Genomic DNA, 19,188 nt, shown 5'->3' with positions numbered 1-19,188 from the left:
GAAGACTAAAGGTTGTCAGCCTAGCATACACATCTATAATACAGAACTCTGAAAAGACATCAAAATGCTTATTTGGGCCTCAAAACACTTAGGAATAGCTCTTAAGTGATGTTTGCCACTGCTTTCAATTTTCGTGCATCAGTGAATTATTTCCCACTACTTTTGAATATCAACATAGGAGTTCTGATAAAAGAGTTTCAGATTTAGCCACAAATAAGGGTATTTGAATGTAATTTCTAATAATCCCAAAGGGTGAAATCTAGAATTCAAACTTCAGTTTATGGAGAAGACATTAATGCCAGTGATCAAAATGCACTTATAATATAATGCTTATTTAAGTGAAGGAAACTGTGGATGTAGCAATGTAATGTGAACATAATAGTCGTGGAAGCCTGACAACTGTACTTGTCCAACTTTATTGTTTTGAAAATGAAACAATCACAATATTTAAGCCAAAACTGGACTGGAAGCAGCATCTGACAGTGCCAGGAGATCCTGTCCCGCACTATCAACATTACTTTAGGTTACAGCTTTTTAATAGTGTTCTATAAGTCAGGGTTATGTTGCATGTGCTGCGCAGATGATTTACAAGGTCTGCAGTTTTGCACACCCAACTGTTTTCCATCCTCAAAGCAATCAAACAGGAATACCAGCTATCCTGCCAAGAATATTCTTTGGTATCTCCCTCTCCACCATCCAACCCAGGCAATCAGCAGCACCCACTGCTGAAAAGTTAAGCTTTCTGAAAAATAAAATAAAAATCTAACAGCAGGTAGTCCCTTCAGAAATTGGAGTGTCTGCTTCTCCAAACAAGGTTCCATCTTAATGTGCTGCTCCCTTACAAATTACAGTTGTACCTTGGTTCTCAAACTTAATCCGTTCCAGAAGTCCATTCCAAAACCAAAGCGTTCCAAAACCAAGGCGCGTTTTCCCATAGAAAGTAATACAAAACGTATTAATCCATTCCAGACTTTTAAAAACAACCACAAAACAGCAATTTAACATGAATTTTACTATCTAACAAGACCACTGATCCACAAAATGAAAGCAATAATCAACGTACTGCAGTCACACAATCAATTAATCAGTAACTGAACTGGGTTCCACACATTCACAAAAAAAGAGCCGCAAAAACAAAAATGCAAAATAAATAGCAAAAAAAGACAGATCTCAGCATAACACTCAAAACAGAAGCATGGCACTCAAAACAGAAGTGTGGCACTCAAATTGGAAGCGTAACACTCAAAATGGAGCACGTTCAGCTTCCGAAAAAAGTTTGCAAACCGGAACACTTACTTCCAGGTTTGCAGTGTTTGGGTTCCAAGTACCAAGGCATTTGAGAACCAATGTACCACTGTACTTGTTTGAACCAAAGCCAAGGTTAGTGTTGCAGTGTCAGCACAGAGTAAGCGGTCAACATTGATGTTGACCTTTGGTTGTCATATATAATATTTTTTCCTATTTCTGGTCACATGCCTCCTATTATTCCTAATATTCTGCTATTGTTGATTGTTTACTATCATCATTGTCTCACAGGTAGGGGAACTGCCATATTGGCTCCCTGATTCATGTCCCTGCAATTAAAAAACTCCCCTAGTAGAAGAACTTGCCACATCAATTAAAAGTATTTAAAAAATACATGCTCTTTCGTCATGAGCATCAATCTCGTGGAGAAAACATAAAGTGGGCAGAGCCTATCATTATATGAATGGTTGCATTGATTGTCCCCAATTCAGCAAGGTGTAATCCACATTCAGGACCAGATTCTCATGCATGGATTGCCTCACTATACATGCCAGAGACTGCTGTAGGATAATTTTAGTACTGCTAGCAATGGCCCAAGGAGACATGATAGCAGAAATACTAGGTGCCTAATCATGGATCTGCCACCAACATCAAAGAGGGGAGTGAGTGCAAAAGGAGACCACACTATATCTTCCCTTGCTTCACTATTACCGCCCTACATTTTATTCCCACGTGTGTTTTACTCCCTAGTGAAACTCTCATAGCAGAAGCATCCTCAACTGCAAGAAAGGTGGTTGGGAGATGGGATGCAGAAAAGTAAGTGACAACCGGGGGCAGGGGTGTTCAGCACTCCTTTCCTGTATGCATCTTTTTGCTGTCAAAACCAGAGCCTGCACAACCCATTTCTGTGTGTCTGGGGGCAGAACTGTGTTTAAGCACATAGATAATCTACCATCACATTTAAATTGGCCCTAAGTGGAAATCAAAGAATGACCTCGACCCAGTTTCCCAATAACGTAATGTCTACCAAAGGGAAGATGGGCAGAGCAACAGCATGAGAAAATGCAGCTTACTGGCCTCTGTTTGGCACTACAACACAATCTCATTAAAAACATATGAGTGGGATAGGAAGCAATAAAACATAGGTAGAAAAAGAAGTTCCCCGATATTAGCTTTGGGCTTATCAACACTTAGCTTTCCTCCACTCCTTCCGGGGACAGCCTGTGCTTTAAATCTCTATGTGCCCTTTTCTCTCTCTCCAGAGCTTTCCCCATAAAATCTGCTCTTTAAAGTTCAATCGGAACAAACAGCAATCCACACAAACCCTTAATTGACATTGAATTGATATTTGCTGCACTGAGCGTTAAAGAGCAGTTTTTTTCAGGGAAAGCTCTGGGGCAAAAACAAGCAAACACTTGGACAGGGAGCTTTTAAGTGCAGAGCTGTGCCTGGAAAAAGTGAGGCAATAGGTAAGTGTGCATAGCATAAGCCCTTTCTTTAGCAGTTCTAGTGACCTGTACATTAGTTTGCTGGTGTGCTAGGCATCTGTAGTCCAGTATGCATTAGGCAGCTAATACTAACTAGTACTGCTAGTCCAAATGTACTCATGGGATCACCATGGGGAAAGAATCAACTGTTATGAGTGCCAGTAGCTCTGTATCCTCTTCATAACAGGTAACATTTCTATTAGATACATCCTGTTTTACTTCTAGTAAGCTCTTCTCTGGAAATACCCAATTTGGGAGTAGGTGGGTATGGATTTTCCAAGTAGAATAAATAACTTAGAGTGGGCTTGGTTTAAAAAAAATGGAATTCCCTGCCATAAACACTGAAACATGTAAAATACAGTAACTCCTAGATTCCCTAGAATATGAACATGGATTGGGTTTGATTTTCTATAGAAAAAGCTGTATTTCCCTTAAGTCCACAAGAGATTAATTTTCTTCTTGCATTTGTCCGCAGCCCCAAAAGTGACACATTCAGCTCTCATAATATGTCACATTCTTAGAATAGTGTGCGCTGAAAAAAGTTGATGTACTTACTAGTAATCTTCTGCAGTAACCAAACCTTCTGCTGCCATCTTCTCCCGTCAGCATGAAAGAGAACGTTTCACTGTAACAAAGATTACCACAGATGTTACTGTGTTGCCAAAAAGCAGGTGTTAAGATTCCTTTCGATTAATATTTTGACATGTTTTGAGATATCTTCCAGACAGATAAATCTTGTGGTTTTATCTCATAGTCTTGGTGAGGCTTTGAGACTAACCAAAGGATTTGTACTCATTCTATCCATGTGTAAATGATTACATAACACAAGAAGCAACAGAGAACCAGATATTCTATTGTGAAATTGGTTCGTTTCTTTTGCCTCACAGTTGTAAGACAGAGTACTCCACTTACAGTGGTCAACTAGCATATGGTTTACACAGTAGTTTGTGCTGTAGGAGGAAAGAAACACACCGTTCCAATTAAGTCTGAATGGAATATATTCAAATTAACCAATGAATTCCAATTCAGCTATTTCAAGCTGGAGCCTCACTTTCCATTAATTTCATTCATATCCCACTTCTCCTCCAAGGACTTCATGCCAGCATACATGGTTCCATCCATCCCATTTTATCCTCACAAGCTTGTTCGGTAGGTTAGGCTGAGAGCTATTGCTTTAAGTATGGAGACTTTGAGGTGAGCAGAAAAATCTCCCCAAAGACTGACATCTCTTGTTCTGTTCCTAGCTGTCTGACTGCTATCAGAACAAGAGATGGTTGCAAAGCTCTCTCAAGCCAGGTTCAGAAAATGTCTTTGGCAGCTTGCAAAAGCTCACCTCAAAAGAGAGGCAAGCTTTAAAAGGCCCAAACTCTCCTCTGGCTCAAATTAAAATCTGATCTGAAGGAGGAAAAGGAACCCTGGCTTTCCTCTCCATGATCCCTCCCCAAAACACATACTCTGAAACCACTCGCTCCTCTCTGCCATCTCCCCACTTTCTGTTACTTGTCTGGCCAGTGGTAATAGCACCAGGGAGAAGGAAGCAGAGAAATCTATCCCTCTAGCCACCCACTCCCCACTTGCCCAGACATCAGCAGTGGTAATGGGAGCAGCCACAGCAGGGTGCAGGGTAGTTGGAGGCCATTCACTTCCCCTTCTCTGTTATGGCAGCCCTTCTTTTCCAAGGACTACCATGCCCTTCCTCCTAGAAAGCTGTTATGCAGCACTCCAAGGCCATAAGTTATAGCCCTCCGCTCACAAAATTATCCATTTGATGTGTTAAGAGAGGGACAATTTGCATCTCCATTAGAGTGCAGGGCTGTGCCCACCCCAATGCTGTGTCTGCTTGATTGTTTTCCTCTTTTTGGTGCCACTGCCAAACTCATTGGGTATTAGGGTGGAGAGAGGGAGAGAGAAAGAGAGCAAGAGAGAGAGAGAGAGAGAGACTGAGCAGCCAGATCGCACCCCCTGAGCTGCGGGTTAGCCACCCCTGCTCTACTTTGTAACAGAAAACCTAAACAGGGCTTTTGTGATACTCAGAAGTGAGCTCTCCCTTCTCTAACCCCAGAGAGCCCAGAAAGGCAAGTACCGGTAATCAAACTGCTATGAGCAATTTCACTGATTATCTTCCTTAATACTGTGCAAAGGGCGTTAGCAGGAACAGCAAAAAGAGGCAAGAACTAGGTGTGGTGCACCAGCAGAACATAACTAGAGTTCCAAAGGAGAGAAAAAATGTCAGCTTCATTCAACAACAAGTGAAGGGCACAGATTTATGTGTGTTTTGTCAATCCATGAATCCAGTCTTGTAACTATCAGCAGGATAGTTTACCTGTTGTATTCTGACACTGGGTTCCAGTCCTTGGCATCTGGGAAGCAGAACTGTGGGATGGCCTTGAGACGTTCTTCTGCTTCGCGAACTTGCTTCGTGGGTCTTTCTAGCTGTGGTTGAATAAGTCAACATCAGCAGAGTCTAGAACAGACTCAAATCAGGCTTTTTAAATCAACACAGGGAATAGCTATCCTTCTACAAACATCTATTAAGGATGCAATCCTAAACCCTACTAACCTGGGAGAGCAAGCCCCATTGAACCCAATAGGGCTTACTTCTAAGTAGACATGGTTAACGACTGAGCTGTGACTCAACCAATTAACAAAATGAGAAAACTATATTTTATCCCCCAAAGCCACAGATATATTACTTAGTACAGAAACATATGCAGAAAGGCAAAAATGTGCCTTTTGAATTTAAACTACTGCCTTTTTAGTTCAAGCGAAGACAAATGACAAAATAGATAAGCTGGGTATTATTATTATTATTGATATCAGAGCCTCATTGATATCTTCCTCCTCCACACAATCACAGAAACCCACTCAGGATCCTGCTTTTGTTGCTGCCGATCCATTATTGCCTTTGCCTGATTCCATTAGCCTTATGAGATCTTGACTCTAGGCAAAGAAAACTACAAACACTGAGAAGACTGACTTTATGGGTTGTATTCAGCTAACATAGAGTAAACCCAGTGATATTAATAAACCTAAGTTTATCAAGGCTATTCATTTCAATAGGCCAATTTTGAGGAAAAAGTCACTGGGTTGTATCCAGCAAAAGAACAAGTGGAAGTGATGCCTATTGCAAGGGAGTTCCATGCTGCTGCCTCCCTACCATGGTGCCCCGCACCCTCCCAAAATCCCATCCTGAGGGCAGAATGATTTCTACAGAACAGAAAGGAACTGCGGCAATTCCTTCTTCCCTAGATCAAGCTGTAACACCATCACTGTGAACACATCTGTACTATCTACAGAGTGTTACATTCTTCCATTACATTGAGCCAGAGATTGCAATTTGATGTTTCAGCTTGTGCTAAGAGAAGAGTGAAGCGATCTCCCATGTTCACAGAGAAACCATTTACTATAGTTTGCCATATTGTGTGAATGCAGCCACCCTACTTACTTACTTACTTACTTACTTACTTACTTACCTACCTACCTGTACCTACTTACTTACTTAAAATCATTTCTAGGCTGCCCTTTGTTTGAAAATATGACCTCACAGCAGTTTAGAAAAAAATAAAATAACACAGCAGCGATAGCATTCCAATAAAAAGTCTCGTCAAAACATCCACAACATAAACAAGGGCAATAAAAACTGGCATCATTTTAAATTTTGTTTGTAAACCACCTAGAGAATATTTATTGATGGATGACTATATAAATTTAATGTGAAATATAAAATAATAATGTCCACCAATCTATAGTAATATTTCTTAAAATTGGACATGTGTCTAGTTTTAAGTTAAGCATGTGCCTAACGGTGTCCCATATATGCTACCACAGTCAACAGCTACAATAACAATAATGACTGCAATCCAATAAAGTTGTTGTTTTACCTTTGGAAACTGATATGTGACTTCAGGGAGGTAAGTATTTTTAGAGGGCTTCTTCTTAAGAGAAACTACCACAAAATACTCAAACAATTCACGTTCCTGCCATTCAATCAGCTCCAGTTCCAAAGTCCGGTAACTAGGAGCTCTCTTCAGCATTGACTGGATGTGGACAAGGCGCTGGGTGTGAGCTAATATCAGAAAAGAAGCAAGAAGCATTACTTGGCAGCTTCTAGGATGCTAAGCCCAAGCACGTTCACTTTTAATTCTGCGTATCTTTATTTCCTACGTAAATGAAAACCTTTTCAAATACATAAGCGATAAAAGTTTTTGAAAAGAAACTTGAGGAACACAACCTACTCAAGCTTTACGAAGTCAGCTGACTGCATAGCATCAAATGCAACAGGCTGTAAACCATAAGGATTCCTATACTTTATTAACAAACAAGTATTCATCAAATAGCTTCTCACATCACTTTAGAATCAGGTCTATATTGCCAAATATGTTTCAGCTTTGATGTGATAAAGTCCTCTGGGTGGGATTCAACCAAGAGTTCCTGTCAGCAGAAGCCCTACACAAGGACTTCTGCTTGCACAACAAAGCTTTCCCTTCTCTCTTCTCCCCCCACACCCCCCATGTAGATATGAGGGGCCTGATTTGAATGAGGGTGTGTATTAGGGGGAGATTTAACCCTTTGCCCCCTGCAGTGGTCCCAATATAGATCAGGGACTAGACTGATGATAGCATTGTTTTTTTTAAAAAAAGCAGAAATAAAGGAAGCTCTTCTTGGAGTGAAAGCCCCACCCCCACCCAAGGTAATATAAGGGCATTACCTTTTGGAAAAAATACAATGACAAATATATAATACTAATTTTAAGGCCCCACAGCAGGAGCAGCAACAAGCTGCAGTTTCACCCATCCGTTTCTGCTGCACCTCAGATTACAAATATCACAGTAATCTGTATCAACCGAAAGCCAGAAAATTCACTGGAATAAAAGCAGATTCTGGCACTAGCTGGGAAATAAGTCCATAAAAACAGATTTACTGGCCAGACAAAGACTGAGATGCACCAGACTGCTAGAAAGCAAAAGCAGCAAAGACAGCTAAGGAGAAGAGAAACTGTGCCCAGCAATTTCACAATCAATTCATCATCATCATCATTGTCTTTAAAGGATTTTTAAGTGATAATCATATCAACCATTTTTCTTCTTATTTTTTTAAAACCCATTCCTTTATATGAAGCTTTGCATTTAGTGCATCTTAATTAATTTGCTCCATGCTCAAAAAAGCTGTAAAAAGAAGATAAGCTGCAGAGAGTGCTGGATCTGAGCAGGTGCTCCAAGCTGGGAAGTCTATGATTTGAATCTTAGCTCAGCCACAAACATATCAGGTAGCTCTCACCTTAAATGCCTACTGTCTCCAATCTATATTAGGGTGATGACAGTAATGGCATATTATATAAGCTTGCTATAAATAATGATTACTGATATAACATATCTACAAAATGCTTTAAGCGTTTAGGGAAAGTAGTTACAATTGTCCATCACAATGACCACCACTTATTATACTCTTATTGGCTAAATGCAGGGATTGGGAAACCCATGGCCCTACAGATGCCGTTGGGCTCTAACTCCCATCATTCTCAGCTAGCATGGCCAATGGTCAGGAATGACGGGAGTTGGAGTTCAAGACTATCACGGAAGGCTGGAGGTTACCAATCCTTGGTGTAAGGCCTTGCATGAGAATAATTACTTTTGTCAAATGCAAACATCCTAAGAACAATGGAACGGCTTTCCTGCTTCTTCCTTACTGCACCCCCACTGCACCTCTCCAAAGGCCAATTCTTAGGCTCAGGGGACCCTGAGAGATCAGCAGCATCGTATGTGATGGTGCTCAGACAGCAGCAACAGGAGCACCAGGGCAATAGCGAAGTCTGGAGAGCTCCAAGTTGGCAGGAGCAGCCAGGATGCACCTATAGAATGCTGATGCACTTCCCCAACCTTGCTGCTACCCTGTCCCATCCAAGTGAACACAGTGCTGCCTGCACCTAGCGGCATGGGTAGGCAACCTAAGGCCCGAGGGCCGGATGCAGCCCAATCGCCTTCTCAATCCGGGCCACGTACGGTCCAGGAATCAGCATGTTTTTACATAAGTAGAATGTGTCCTTTTATTTAAAATGCATCTCTGGGTTATTTGTGGTGTTTTTACATGAGTACCGGTAGAATGTGTGCTTTTGTTTAAAATGCATCTCTGGGTTATTTGTGGGGCATAGGAATTCGTTCATTCCCCCCCCCCAAAAAATATAGTCTGGCCCCCCACAAGGTCTGAGGGACAGTGCAGCGGCCCCCTGCTGAAAAAGTTTGCTGACCCCTGATCGCATGCCACTGCTGCTCCATCGCCACCCTCACATGCCTCTGCTTCCAGAGATGGAATAGGATGTGGTAAGGGGGAGTTGTAGTTCTATCACCTTGTCTCCCATTTAATTTCATTGGATTGTAAAGTAACTAGAAGATAAGGAATGCTGAGTCTCTCACCTTTAAACCTGTCATCTGAATCACTCTCACTCTCACTATTTTCATCTGAAAGAGAGAGAAGGATTCTGTTATCAGAAGGAAACTTCAGGTTTGCTCTTAAAGTTAGCAAATTAATAATAAATAATGCCTGTCCTCATGTCCTGCAATGAAAATATACGGTCAAGCGATCTCAGTGTAGAAATATTTCATGATTATGAAAGTCTTTTAAGAAAAAAGTAATTTCCAGGTTGCTGAGGAAGCATTTTGAAACTATTTTGACACTTTCCCATTGAAATTGTTTTTACTGAAAAGAGATTGTAACACCTCAGAGAAGTCAAGAGGGACACTTTAAAAGTTTTAGTAGTCAGAAATCTAGACAAATAACATAAATTAATTCTGTGACGAATGCCATCCTGGGTAACTGGGCATACTGGTAGCTAGGCTGGTGGTGCATTCACAGCATGTGGCTGCTCTTAAGCAGGCAAACAGCTATGTGTCAAGGGCAGGGAGCAGCTACAACTGAGCCAGCAGCAAGCAGCAGCAAGGCTAAGTTCAGATCTAGATATAGGGGAAGGGCCGTAGGTCAGCAGAAAGGCATATAGTATGAATGCAGAAGGTCCCAGGTTTAGTCTCCCTACGCTGCACCCTGTCTGAAACCCTGGATTGCTGCTGCCAGTCAATGTGAGTGGACCAATGGCTTCACTTAGTACAAGACAGCTTCCTATGCCCTCTATGTTTTCATGTCTTGGTGTTGGAGTGGTACATCTCATAGGACAGGACCATTAGGAACTCTCGTTACTTCTGCTACACTGGCACACACACTGGCATACATGATCGCATGCACATGCAAAGGTGCACATGAGATGCACAGACCATAACAAATGTTAAAAACATTCATTTGGAAAGAGTATGCACACAGGATCCAGTTTTATTAATTGGCTTTACACAGGATCCAGTTTTATTAATTGGCATATGCAACAAGTTGATAGAAAAAAAATCAATGGCCAAGGGTGGCTTCACCATGGGCACATTTGTGCACTTCAGTTCTGCAGAAATTAGCTGGCACCTTCCAGGAAACATTGAGAGCCACTTCACACTTTATACAGCAATCAGGTTTGCTGCCCACATTTCCCTAGTGTCTCTTGCACTAAATGTGCAAAATGTGAAAGGCAGATGGGCATTCCTAAATGCTGAAGGATGCACACCAGGGACCCCTAACTGGCTGCAGTTCCCTGGTTTGCACACTCTTTGTGCTTAGGAACAAGCACCTGACCTTGCAGCTTTATCTGTTTATTTATTATACAATATATCAGTGTAAAAGTGACTTCTGTAATGAAAGATGGATGCTAAAAGGGATTTCATGAAATACCTCTCAGTGATGCTGTTTCAATATTGGACATCGAAAGCTTCTTCAATCTTTTTTTCCCTCTCTTTGCACTATAGATAGAATTGATCCTTTGTACAAGCTGTAACAGAAGAGGAGAACAATTAGCCTACATCAAATCAGCACTTTAACTCTAATAATGACTCTTGCTTGCTAGGATGGAGAATAAAAAAGGTGTGTGGGTGAGGGCAGCATGCAATGCACAGGATGTGTTAGCACAATAATTTCTACTTGAGAAGTATTAACTACCTCCTCTCCTCTCAGCACACCCTCTGCCCTCTCCTAATCTGCTCCAAAGGGTTTGGGAGAAACCCAGAACAGGGAGAAGAGAGGCAGGGGAAGTTCTGTTAAGAATGTACTAAACACAACTGCACAGGAAAGAGTTAAACGTATAAGGAAAATACTACATTTACCATTATAAATAAATATGCTATTGTTCATTCTAACTGCTCATACTACCAGATAATTATTCCATCTCTTTCTTAGATTTGTAAGTTTTTTACCAAGTTGCAAGAGCTTAACTTTAATTGATGCTTGTTTCAAATCTGCCATGACGCAGCTATCTGAATTGCACAGATATAAACAATAGGACCCATGTTAGATCAGTTGCGATTTCCTTGGGAACCACCATGACAAACAAAAACAAAAAACTTTAGGCACAAACCATGGTTTATAAATAGCAGCAGGTCAACTTAAACTCACATTATAATTTGAGCACAACAGAGCAATGCACCAGTTTGTAGAGATTAAGGGAAAGCGTGTAATTGCCCCTTTTCACACATGCACCTAAAAAGTCTTTTCCAGAAATGGGGTGGCAAAGGCAGACACCCACTGTGCCAACAACATAACTTGCGGCTCAGATGTCTTTGTGGATATTTCATGCAGTTGTTTTCCCTTTATTGAGAGCTAAAAGGCCACATGGCCATGGCAGGTATTACTTTTATATACATGTGCTTCACACCACATGTGTAAGCAATGCCTGTTTTAGTGCTTTTACCTTTCAGTCTGAAGTTGGTTGCTGCAGCACAAAAAAAAAACCTCAGGGACTTTCCCACCCCACAACCCAGATATTCCCACACACATTGTTGTGCATTGTTGTCCTTACTGGTCATGTGGATAAAGGGAGGAGGAAAGCAGGTTGAAGGTCCTGCACATAAGAATTCCATAGATAGGTGATAGAGATATAGATAGATGATAGATAGATGATAGATAGATAGATAGATAGATGATAGATAGATAGATAGATAGATAGATAGATAGATAGATAGATAGATAGATAAGATAAGATAGATGATAGATGAAAGAAAGATGATAAGATAGATAAATAGATGATAGATAGATAGATAGATAGATAGATAGATAGATAGATAGAATCCAATCTCTCTCACAGTAAGAACAAAAGAAGAACCCTGCTAGATCAGGAATATGGGGAAATAAAAAACACGACCTGAGAGCAATAGCACTTTGTCCAGTTGTGAATCCCAGCAACTGGCATATCAAGGGCATGCTGCCTCCAGCAACAGTACTTAATTTTGTATTAAATGTGGGGTATTACACCAAGGGTAAGAAAAAGCAACATATCAGGACTGATTCGTAGTAGTTACCTTTGGCACCCTCCGGGCTCTGCGTGTGGAAAGAAGTTCGCTGGTAGTACTCAAACTGTCTTCATTCAGGCTGGATGGAGAGGAGGGAATGCCAAGCTGGGCCAGCAGCAGCATGTCATCATGACTGTGTCTCTTGGGTAACCGTGGTACACGATGGCTTCTCCTTTCTGACCAGTTCCCGATTCTTAGTGACTGGCTGCTGGGCTTTGAAGGTAGCTAAGAAGTAAACATAAGCAGGACATGACAGCAGTAGTACTCGCCTGCTCATAATCCCCAGGCACAGGTATTCAGGAGCACCCTGCCTCTGATCTTGGAAATGGTGTGTAGCCATTTTGTCTAGTACCCAATGACAGCCTTATGTTCCTTTTTGAAGCCATCTATAGGTGGACATCACCACATCCCGTTGAAGTGATTTCCATAGTTTAACTATGTGCTTTATGAAGAAGTACTTACTTTTGTCAGTCTTGAAATGCCTACCATTTCGCTTAACTGGATGACTCTGGGCTCCAGTATTTTGACTGATGGAGAAATACTTCCGTCTGTCCATTTTCTCTACTCCATGCATAATTTTATACACTTCTATCATGCTCCCCCTTACCGCTCCCCCCTTTTCAAAAAGTCCAGTAGCCTCCAAATATTGTAAACTTCATTTGTTGTGAGTTACTCTATCCCCTGATCATTTTGGTTGCTTTTTTGTGCACCTTTTTGTGTACAGTATGATTTTGGAGGAAAAATAAATTCCACCCATAGAAACACCGTTATTCCGGCAAAGTCCAAACATGCCGGGTCTTGACTGAATTTTTAATATAATTAGCAGAAAGACCTCAAATGAGCTTCAGTGAACATTAAATAAGGAGAGATTGTTAAGAGACAAAATTGCCCTTTTCATTGAAAAAGACTACATTCTGCCATTAGTATAATGAGCTGCCTTATACCAGCTCAGAACATTAGCCCTTCTAGTCCCATCACTCTCTTGGCTTGCAATCTTTAACTGGGGGTGTCTTCCACAGAACTCTCAATCCTTGGCAATTGACTGCTCTAGGCTGCAATTCTATGAACACCTGCATGGAAACAAATCCCACTGAACACAGTGGGGCTTACTTTACAGTAAATATGGTAAATATGGTCAAGATTGCACAGCTAGAATAATATTTCATCCCTTCCTTTTTACATATGACAATACAGAGTCTTTCTTCCCTCCCACTAAACATACATTAATAATTCTGTGTGAAGAGTACTCCCTTTTGTATATCATAATCTCCCACCATTCATGACCCCAGGTTGTGTTATAAGAGGAAGAGGAAGAAAAACCTCTCTCTATCAACTTTTGTCACACCATGCATAATTTTATAAAGCTGTATCATGCCCCCACTTTACTCATCTTTATCTTAAACTGGCTGTAAACAAAATATTTCCTTAGAGTGGAGCTACCCTACACTCCTGATCATTTGCCCTTTTCTATGCCATATTATTTTTAGGTCCAGTGTCTAAAATCCTATACAGTGTGGCTGCGCCATACATATAGAAGTCACAATATTGACAGTTTTATTTGCAATCCCTTTCCTAATAGGATGAAATTCACCTTTTTCACAGCTTGATAGAGACTCTAGTCCCCTCAGAAGTTGCTCTTCATGCATTCCAAGAATATATAGAGGGGAGAGCAGGACATTCCAGCCCCACCCCAAATGTCCCTATCCCTGCCAGTTGTACCCCAAATCTTGACCAGCTGGGCAGAAGATCTGAGGGGAAAGCTACATGCATTCAGTGAAACATTCATAGACTCTTGCATGGCATCATTATGTTGGGGCAAAGCAAGCATGTGTGGCCTCTGCATGTTCTCAGAATGCATGGCAGGTAGCTTCTGAAGGAAGTTCTTTTCTCCCCACATTTCTCTGTTTAAGACCCAAGATTTAAAAAAAAAAACAAAAAAAAACAACCCTGAGCTTTATGGCCTCAGAGTTGAGGTCTGCCACTGAAATGAGCCTAACCATTTTCACCTACCTCCAAGATGCAGACACACCACAGGGGCAGGTATCTGCTCAAATAACTGGAGTTAAGTATGCCCCATGCAACACTATGGAACTCAGGCAGTGCTATGGGATTCTAATTTGATGCTAGGAAAGCATTTTGATTCTGTGCCTCAGCTATGTATATATACATCAACACAGGTGTTTCTCTTTTTTACTTGTCTGGCTCAGACTTTGTCCCAGTAAGCCTCCCCTAATCAAGAAATAAAAATTGGAAACCCCCCCCCCCATGTTTACAGCAAATTTAAAACACAAAATCAGGAAATGGCACATGAATGCAAGGGGATATTCCACACAACCGTAATAGTAATAAATGCATTATCATCAGGGGAGATACTGTGCTTTGAGTGGTTAGGAACTGCAATATCATTCCATTAAAATGTTTCCTTGAGGCAAGATCTGGGGACTGCACTCAGACTGATGCAAAAATACGTTCCACATGTCCCTGTCATCTTAGGTTAGGAAGGTAGTTACTGTGGTAAGTCTACTTGCTTAACACCATCACTTTGGGGGAAGTTGGTAACAAATTTCTTTTAGGAAAGCATTTGCAATTTGCTAAAAGTTACTGATTTTATTCTGTCCAGTGGTGAAGTTTGTTTCTGTCTCTGATTGTTTTTATTGTATTGTACATTATATATTGCATTCTAATAATCTGTAAGTGCCAAGGGAGGAACTATGGGCTAGCAGGTAAGTGGAAATCTGTGTAAAAAAACTCTTATGTCTTCTGATCTTTTGTGTGAGATACAAATAATAAGTTTATATGGTTGTTTAACAATAACCCACTTGATTCATTTACTTCTGCACAAACACAAGTTCTAGATTCCTAATATTGGAAAGAACTCAGTTGATCATGTAATCCAATCAGCACTCAGACACTCACACACAGAATATCTTTAACAACAGTAATCCAAATGCATGAGAGATAGGGTCCATTTTTATAAAACAAAACCAGACATTTAAAAATTTATTTTGAACAAAACAAATACATAAGCCCATTTCTAATCAATAAGTGAATTTAGAACTGAAGCCCACTGATTCAAAATTAATTTGACATTCCACATACGTCAAGGTTTTTACTGTAGACTATTATGTCATAAACATTACAAACCCTTACATAATTTTATCAAAGGCATTTGGAAATAATGTCCTCTGATTTCAGCTATTTTTTTTAGAAGTAAATTACACTAAATCCAATGGGGCATTTTCACATACAGTACATCCATACAGGACCAGCATGACTGTCATATTAGAGGCAACATTGGTTTGGGAGATGAGGAGCTAAAGTAGTTATCTGTCTAAGGAAAATCTTGCAGTGCCTTGCCATTTCCCCATCTAATGACACATTCACTGTTTTAACACTATTTTTAGTAGATTAGATATAAAGCCTGGGTTGACAATGCATAATAATTTAGGTTAAAAAAACAACAACACCCAGAGCTTTGCCTATCTTCTATTGAAACTGACAGAACATTCAGTGACTCATTCTGGGGATTACTAATTTTAGCAATGGGTAACAAACTTTATAACTGTATAAAGTATCAAATAGCATCACAGAATTTAAGTGCATGTTTACAGCAAATGTATATAAACGTAAAGCTGCCTTCTTTACAGCAAACATCTAAAAGGATTCTATTTCTTTTCTAATAACCTTTTTTGGTTTCATCAAGTTCATTTACAGTTAGTATCCCTTTTCCTATCTCTTCTCCTGTGGCTAGTTCTTTTGCAAACAAACAAATAAAACACATTCACATCTAAACACAAGGTCTGAGCATAACTCAGCCCTCTTTAGGACATGCTGTATTACCTGTGGAGGTGTTGTGTACTTCCTGTCCTGCGGAGTCCACATCCTGTGCAAAGTATCTAGGGAACTTTCTGAGAACTGCTGGGATTTTCGGCCTGCATTACGGGCTTTCAGCTCCACATCCTCGTACGGATTTTCCTTGGGTGAATCTCCTTAACAATTTTTTTTTAAGGAAAGAAAAACAGATAGGAATGTAAAATAAAAAAAATCATGTGAACTAAGCAAAAGGCTTGTAGAAAACCTCCTTAGCTTCCAGCGTGACTCATCCTTCCAAGTGCAGCTGGAAGTACTTGGAGGAAATTTTGGCAATGAAAGACTGTGTGGTGTTTTTTTCCCCCTGTAGCGATTTCACAAGACTGCTTTCCGAGTTCCTACAGCTCTGTCAAGCTTTATTCATGAATGTAAAAGAAAGCGTTAAACACACAGCTACTTTCAGGAGAATCAGGCAGATTACAACAGTTCAATCCTCTGTGTGATTACTCAGGAGTAGGGATGCCATCAGGGCAGGGCTTTGGGCAAGGAGTCCAGGGCCCCTACTCAGCAGAATAAGCAAAATGGCCCCCAAACACAAGCAGGGCTGGCTCACCACATTTTGAAATGAAGGAACACATGTTGCTATCTACCGTGTGTGTGTGTGTGTGTGTGTGTGTGTGTGTGTTAAGATAATTAAGTCCAGAGTCCAAAATTACCTAACTGCACCACTGCTCAGAAGTCCTACTGAGTTCAATGAGACAATGTCCCTTGTAAAATGTGTTTGTAGAATTGCAAATCAGACAGTTACAATTGGCTCTCATAATAAAAATAATGGAAGAGGTTTTTGTTTTGTTTTGCAACTGCCTTAAGCACACTCAGGCTTGGTTTGCATGTCAATTTAATTATTGTTACACTAAACAATGGCTATGAACACACTCCCATTTACTCTGAATCCAGTGCGCTCCCACTGTTGGTTTAGGAAGCAATGTACACACAATGTCAGCCACAATCCAAATCCATCTATATCCTCTTGTTTCTTAGGAAATGCTACATTTTGAGATGCTTCCCCCAAAACCTGCTTCGATCTGAATTAATAAAAAGAATGGCCTAGCTGCAGTTTAAGCTGGAAATCTGAATACAGTCAGAGTTCTAAAGGTGAATGTGGAGCATTTTGGTGTGCACTGCTGAAATTATAGGTGCTTTGTTATTTTCCCACTCCTGCTGCTGTCATGCTGCTAGGAGCTAAGCCATTATAAGTCTTAGGGTTACATTTAAACCAAGGCTTCTGATTTGTTTTCCCCCTGCCCAAACAGACCATGAGCAGTAAGCCAAGAACAGATCTTGGTTACTGTTATGTACTGAGCTGAATCCTAGAACAATAGGATCCAGAATGCAGCAATCTGATTGGTCCGCAGGAGCCACCCAATCCAGCTCCAGGTGGAAGTGAATCAGCAACCTGATTGGCCTGCAGGAGCAGCCAATCAGGCTTCTGGAGGAAGTGAATCCGCAACCTGATTGGCCTACAGGAGCAGCCTGGAATTAGCCAATCATGCGGGGCCCATTGTGTAAATAATGTATATATAGCAGACGTTTTGGGAAAAGTTTCATTCATTGCTACTAAGAGCTGAATAAAGAGCATGAAATTAACACTCGACTCCAAGTATATTTCAGTTACTATTGTTACCTTACACCAACATTCATGTAACTTTCTCACTTCCAATTTCTACAAACATTTACAATATCTAAAGGAAATGCTACTCCTACATAAAAAATAAATATTGGGTAACCTCCATATAAAACACAAAGGAGGCCACTCAACCAGGTAAGAAATATCAGAAAGCTTGATGGGTCAATAAAAACAAAACCATAAAGAAAAGCTGACCTTAGGCCTGATTGCAGGCATGTGTGACGGATTGGCCCTAAGATGGAGGAGGTATGACAGCCCAGCGCCAAAAGAGTTAAGCCACCTTCGTTGGTGACGGACAGTTCATCCTTTGGGGGCGGGGCAATCCCCGGTTTAAAAGGAGGGAATGGCCGTTTTAGCAGTTGGAGAAGAGGGAGGGTGTGAGTGGTGACTGGAAGAAGAGGGGTGTGGGGCCAGGAGAGTGGTGGTTAGGATAGGATAGGATGAAGATTAGTCAGTTATACTGAAAGAGTCGATATTTTTGATGTAACTAAGATGAAATATCGAAATACGTGAAGCACAATGTTCTGAAATAAATAAAGTCTTGTTTTTTCTGTTGAGCCAAGAGAAAAGAGGCATTTATTTGGTCCAGCGATATATGGATGCTCATGAGGAGGTGAACTCAGGGAAAAGGCAAAACTAACCGGCAGGGTGATAGTTTGTGTCTTGGAGTTTCCCTCAGGAGGGGCAAAAGGGCAGAAACCTCGGTAAGGCTACACAGTTACTAAAAGGGTTTAGATAACTGACGCAGTGGGGGAATCTAATGAGAGAGAGGGCCCCAGAACTGATAGAGCTGAGAGGTATTCTCAACCCAGGAGCCCAGAGCAATATATATACATATAAAACAGGCCACGACAGCTGGACAAGAGAACCCCGTTACCAAGTCATCCCTAGTTATAATAAAAGGGGGATTATCCTCACAGACGGACCTCAAGGATCGAGGTGGGGTGTATGGAAAAAAGTGACCCTGAACACCTCAGAAGTAATACACTTAGTAACAGAGGGGTAGTTGGCAGGGAGGTTCGTTGCAGCATGCCCATTTTTATTTTTATTTTTTTGTAATGAATTCAGTAATTTTGAAAGTTAGTCAATGTTTAAATCAGGGTGGTCCAACTTTGACGCGGAACATGCAGGCTGCAAACTGCCTTGATGCACAGGGGTGGATGAGAGCAAGGCCAAGATTTGATGCCCCCTCAGCCCTCATGCTACCTTCCCAAAGTTGGATATGTGAGGTGTTGGGCTTTGGAAAGGAGCTGTGAGGCTCTGGAAGGCTCCTAAAGCCCTCACACATGCTTCCCAAAGCTGGGAAAGCACTAACTAGGTTTTGGGAAGGAGAATGGAGGACTCTAGGTCCCTGTCAGAGCTCTCACTTCTCCTGCCTGTGCCCTGCTTACCCAGCTTTGGAAAGGCAGTGGGAGGGCTGTGGGGGTGGAAGTCAAATGCTGCTGCCAAAAAGGCATTGAGAGCTGCATGCGGCCCTCAGGCCAGGTGTTGGACCGCCCTGGTTTAAATAATTCCTCCAGGCTCAACTATACAGGAGATGTGTTGGTACCAGCAACTATATGAACACAGAAGTCCTTCTAGGCCAAATCAA

General features: G+C 41.2%; 1 protein-coding gene across 5 annotated transcripts in view; it reads right to left on the bottom strand.

Moving 5' to 3' along the window:
- DENND2B (DENN domain containing 2B) overlaps positions 1-19,188 on the bottom strand; it is a 157,849-nt gene that overhangs the window by 25,574 nt on the left and 113,087 nt on the right. For 4 of the 5 annotated variants that reach the window (XM_033153040.1, XM_033153021.1, XM_033153057.1 and 1 more), the window contains 7 exons: positions 15,941-16,089; positions 12,110-12,325; positions 10,491-10,587; positions 9,143-9,187; positions 6,614-6,798; positions 5,056-5,165; positions 3,288-3,357 (listed from right to left, as the gene is read on the bottom strand). In XM_033153040.1, the coding sequence (XP_033008931.1) occupies positions 3,288-3,357; positions 5,056-5,165; positions 6,614-6,798; positions 9,143-9,187; positions 10,491-10,587; positions 12,110-12,325; positions 15,941-16,089 (872 nt within the window). The remainder of the gene's footprint in view (positions 1-3,287; positions 3,358-5,055; positions 5,166-6,613; positions 6,799-9,142; positions 9,188-10,490; positions 10,588-12,109; positions 12,326-15,940; positions 16,090-19,188) is intronic. The other variant, XM_033153048.1, reaches the window with a different exon arrangement.

The sequence above is a fragment of the Lacerta agilis genome, chromosome 1 (assembly GCF_009819535.1).
Source record: "Lacerta agilis isolate rLacAgi1 chromosome 1, rLacAgi1.pri, whole genome shotgun sequence".
NCBI classification, from domain to species: Eukaryota; Metazoa; Chordata; class Lepidosauria; order Squamata; family Lacertidae; genus Lacerta; species Lacerta agilis.
Note: the sequence above shows the minus strand (reverse complement) of the source record. Positions and strands in the feature narration are given on the sequence as shown.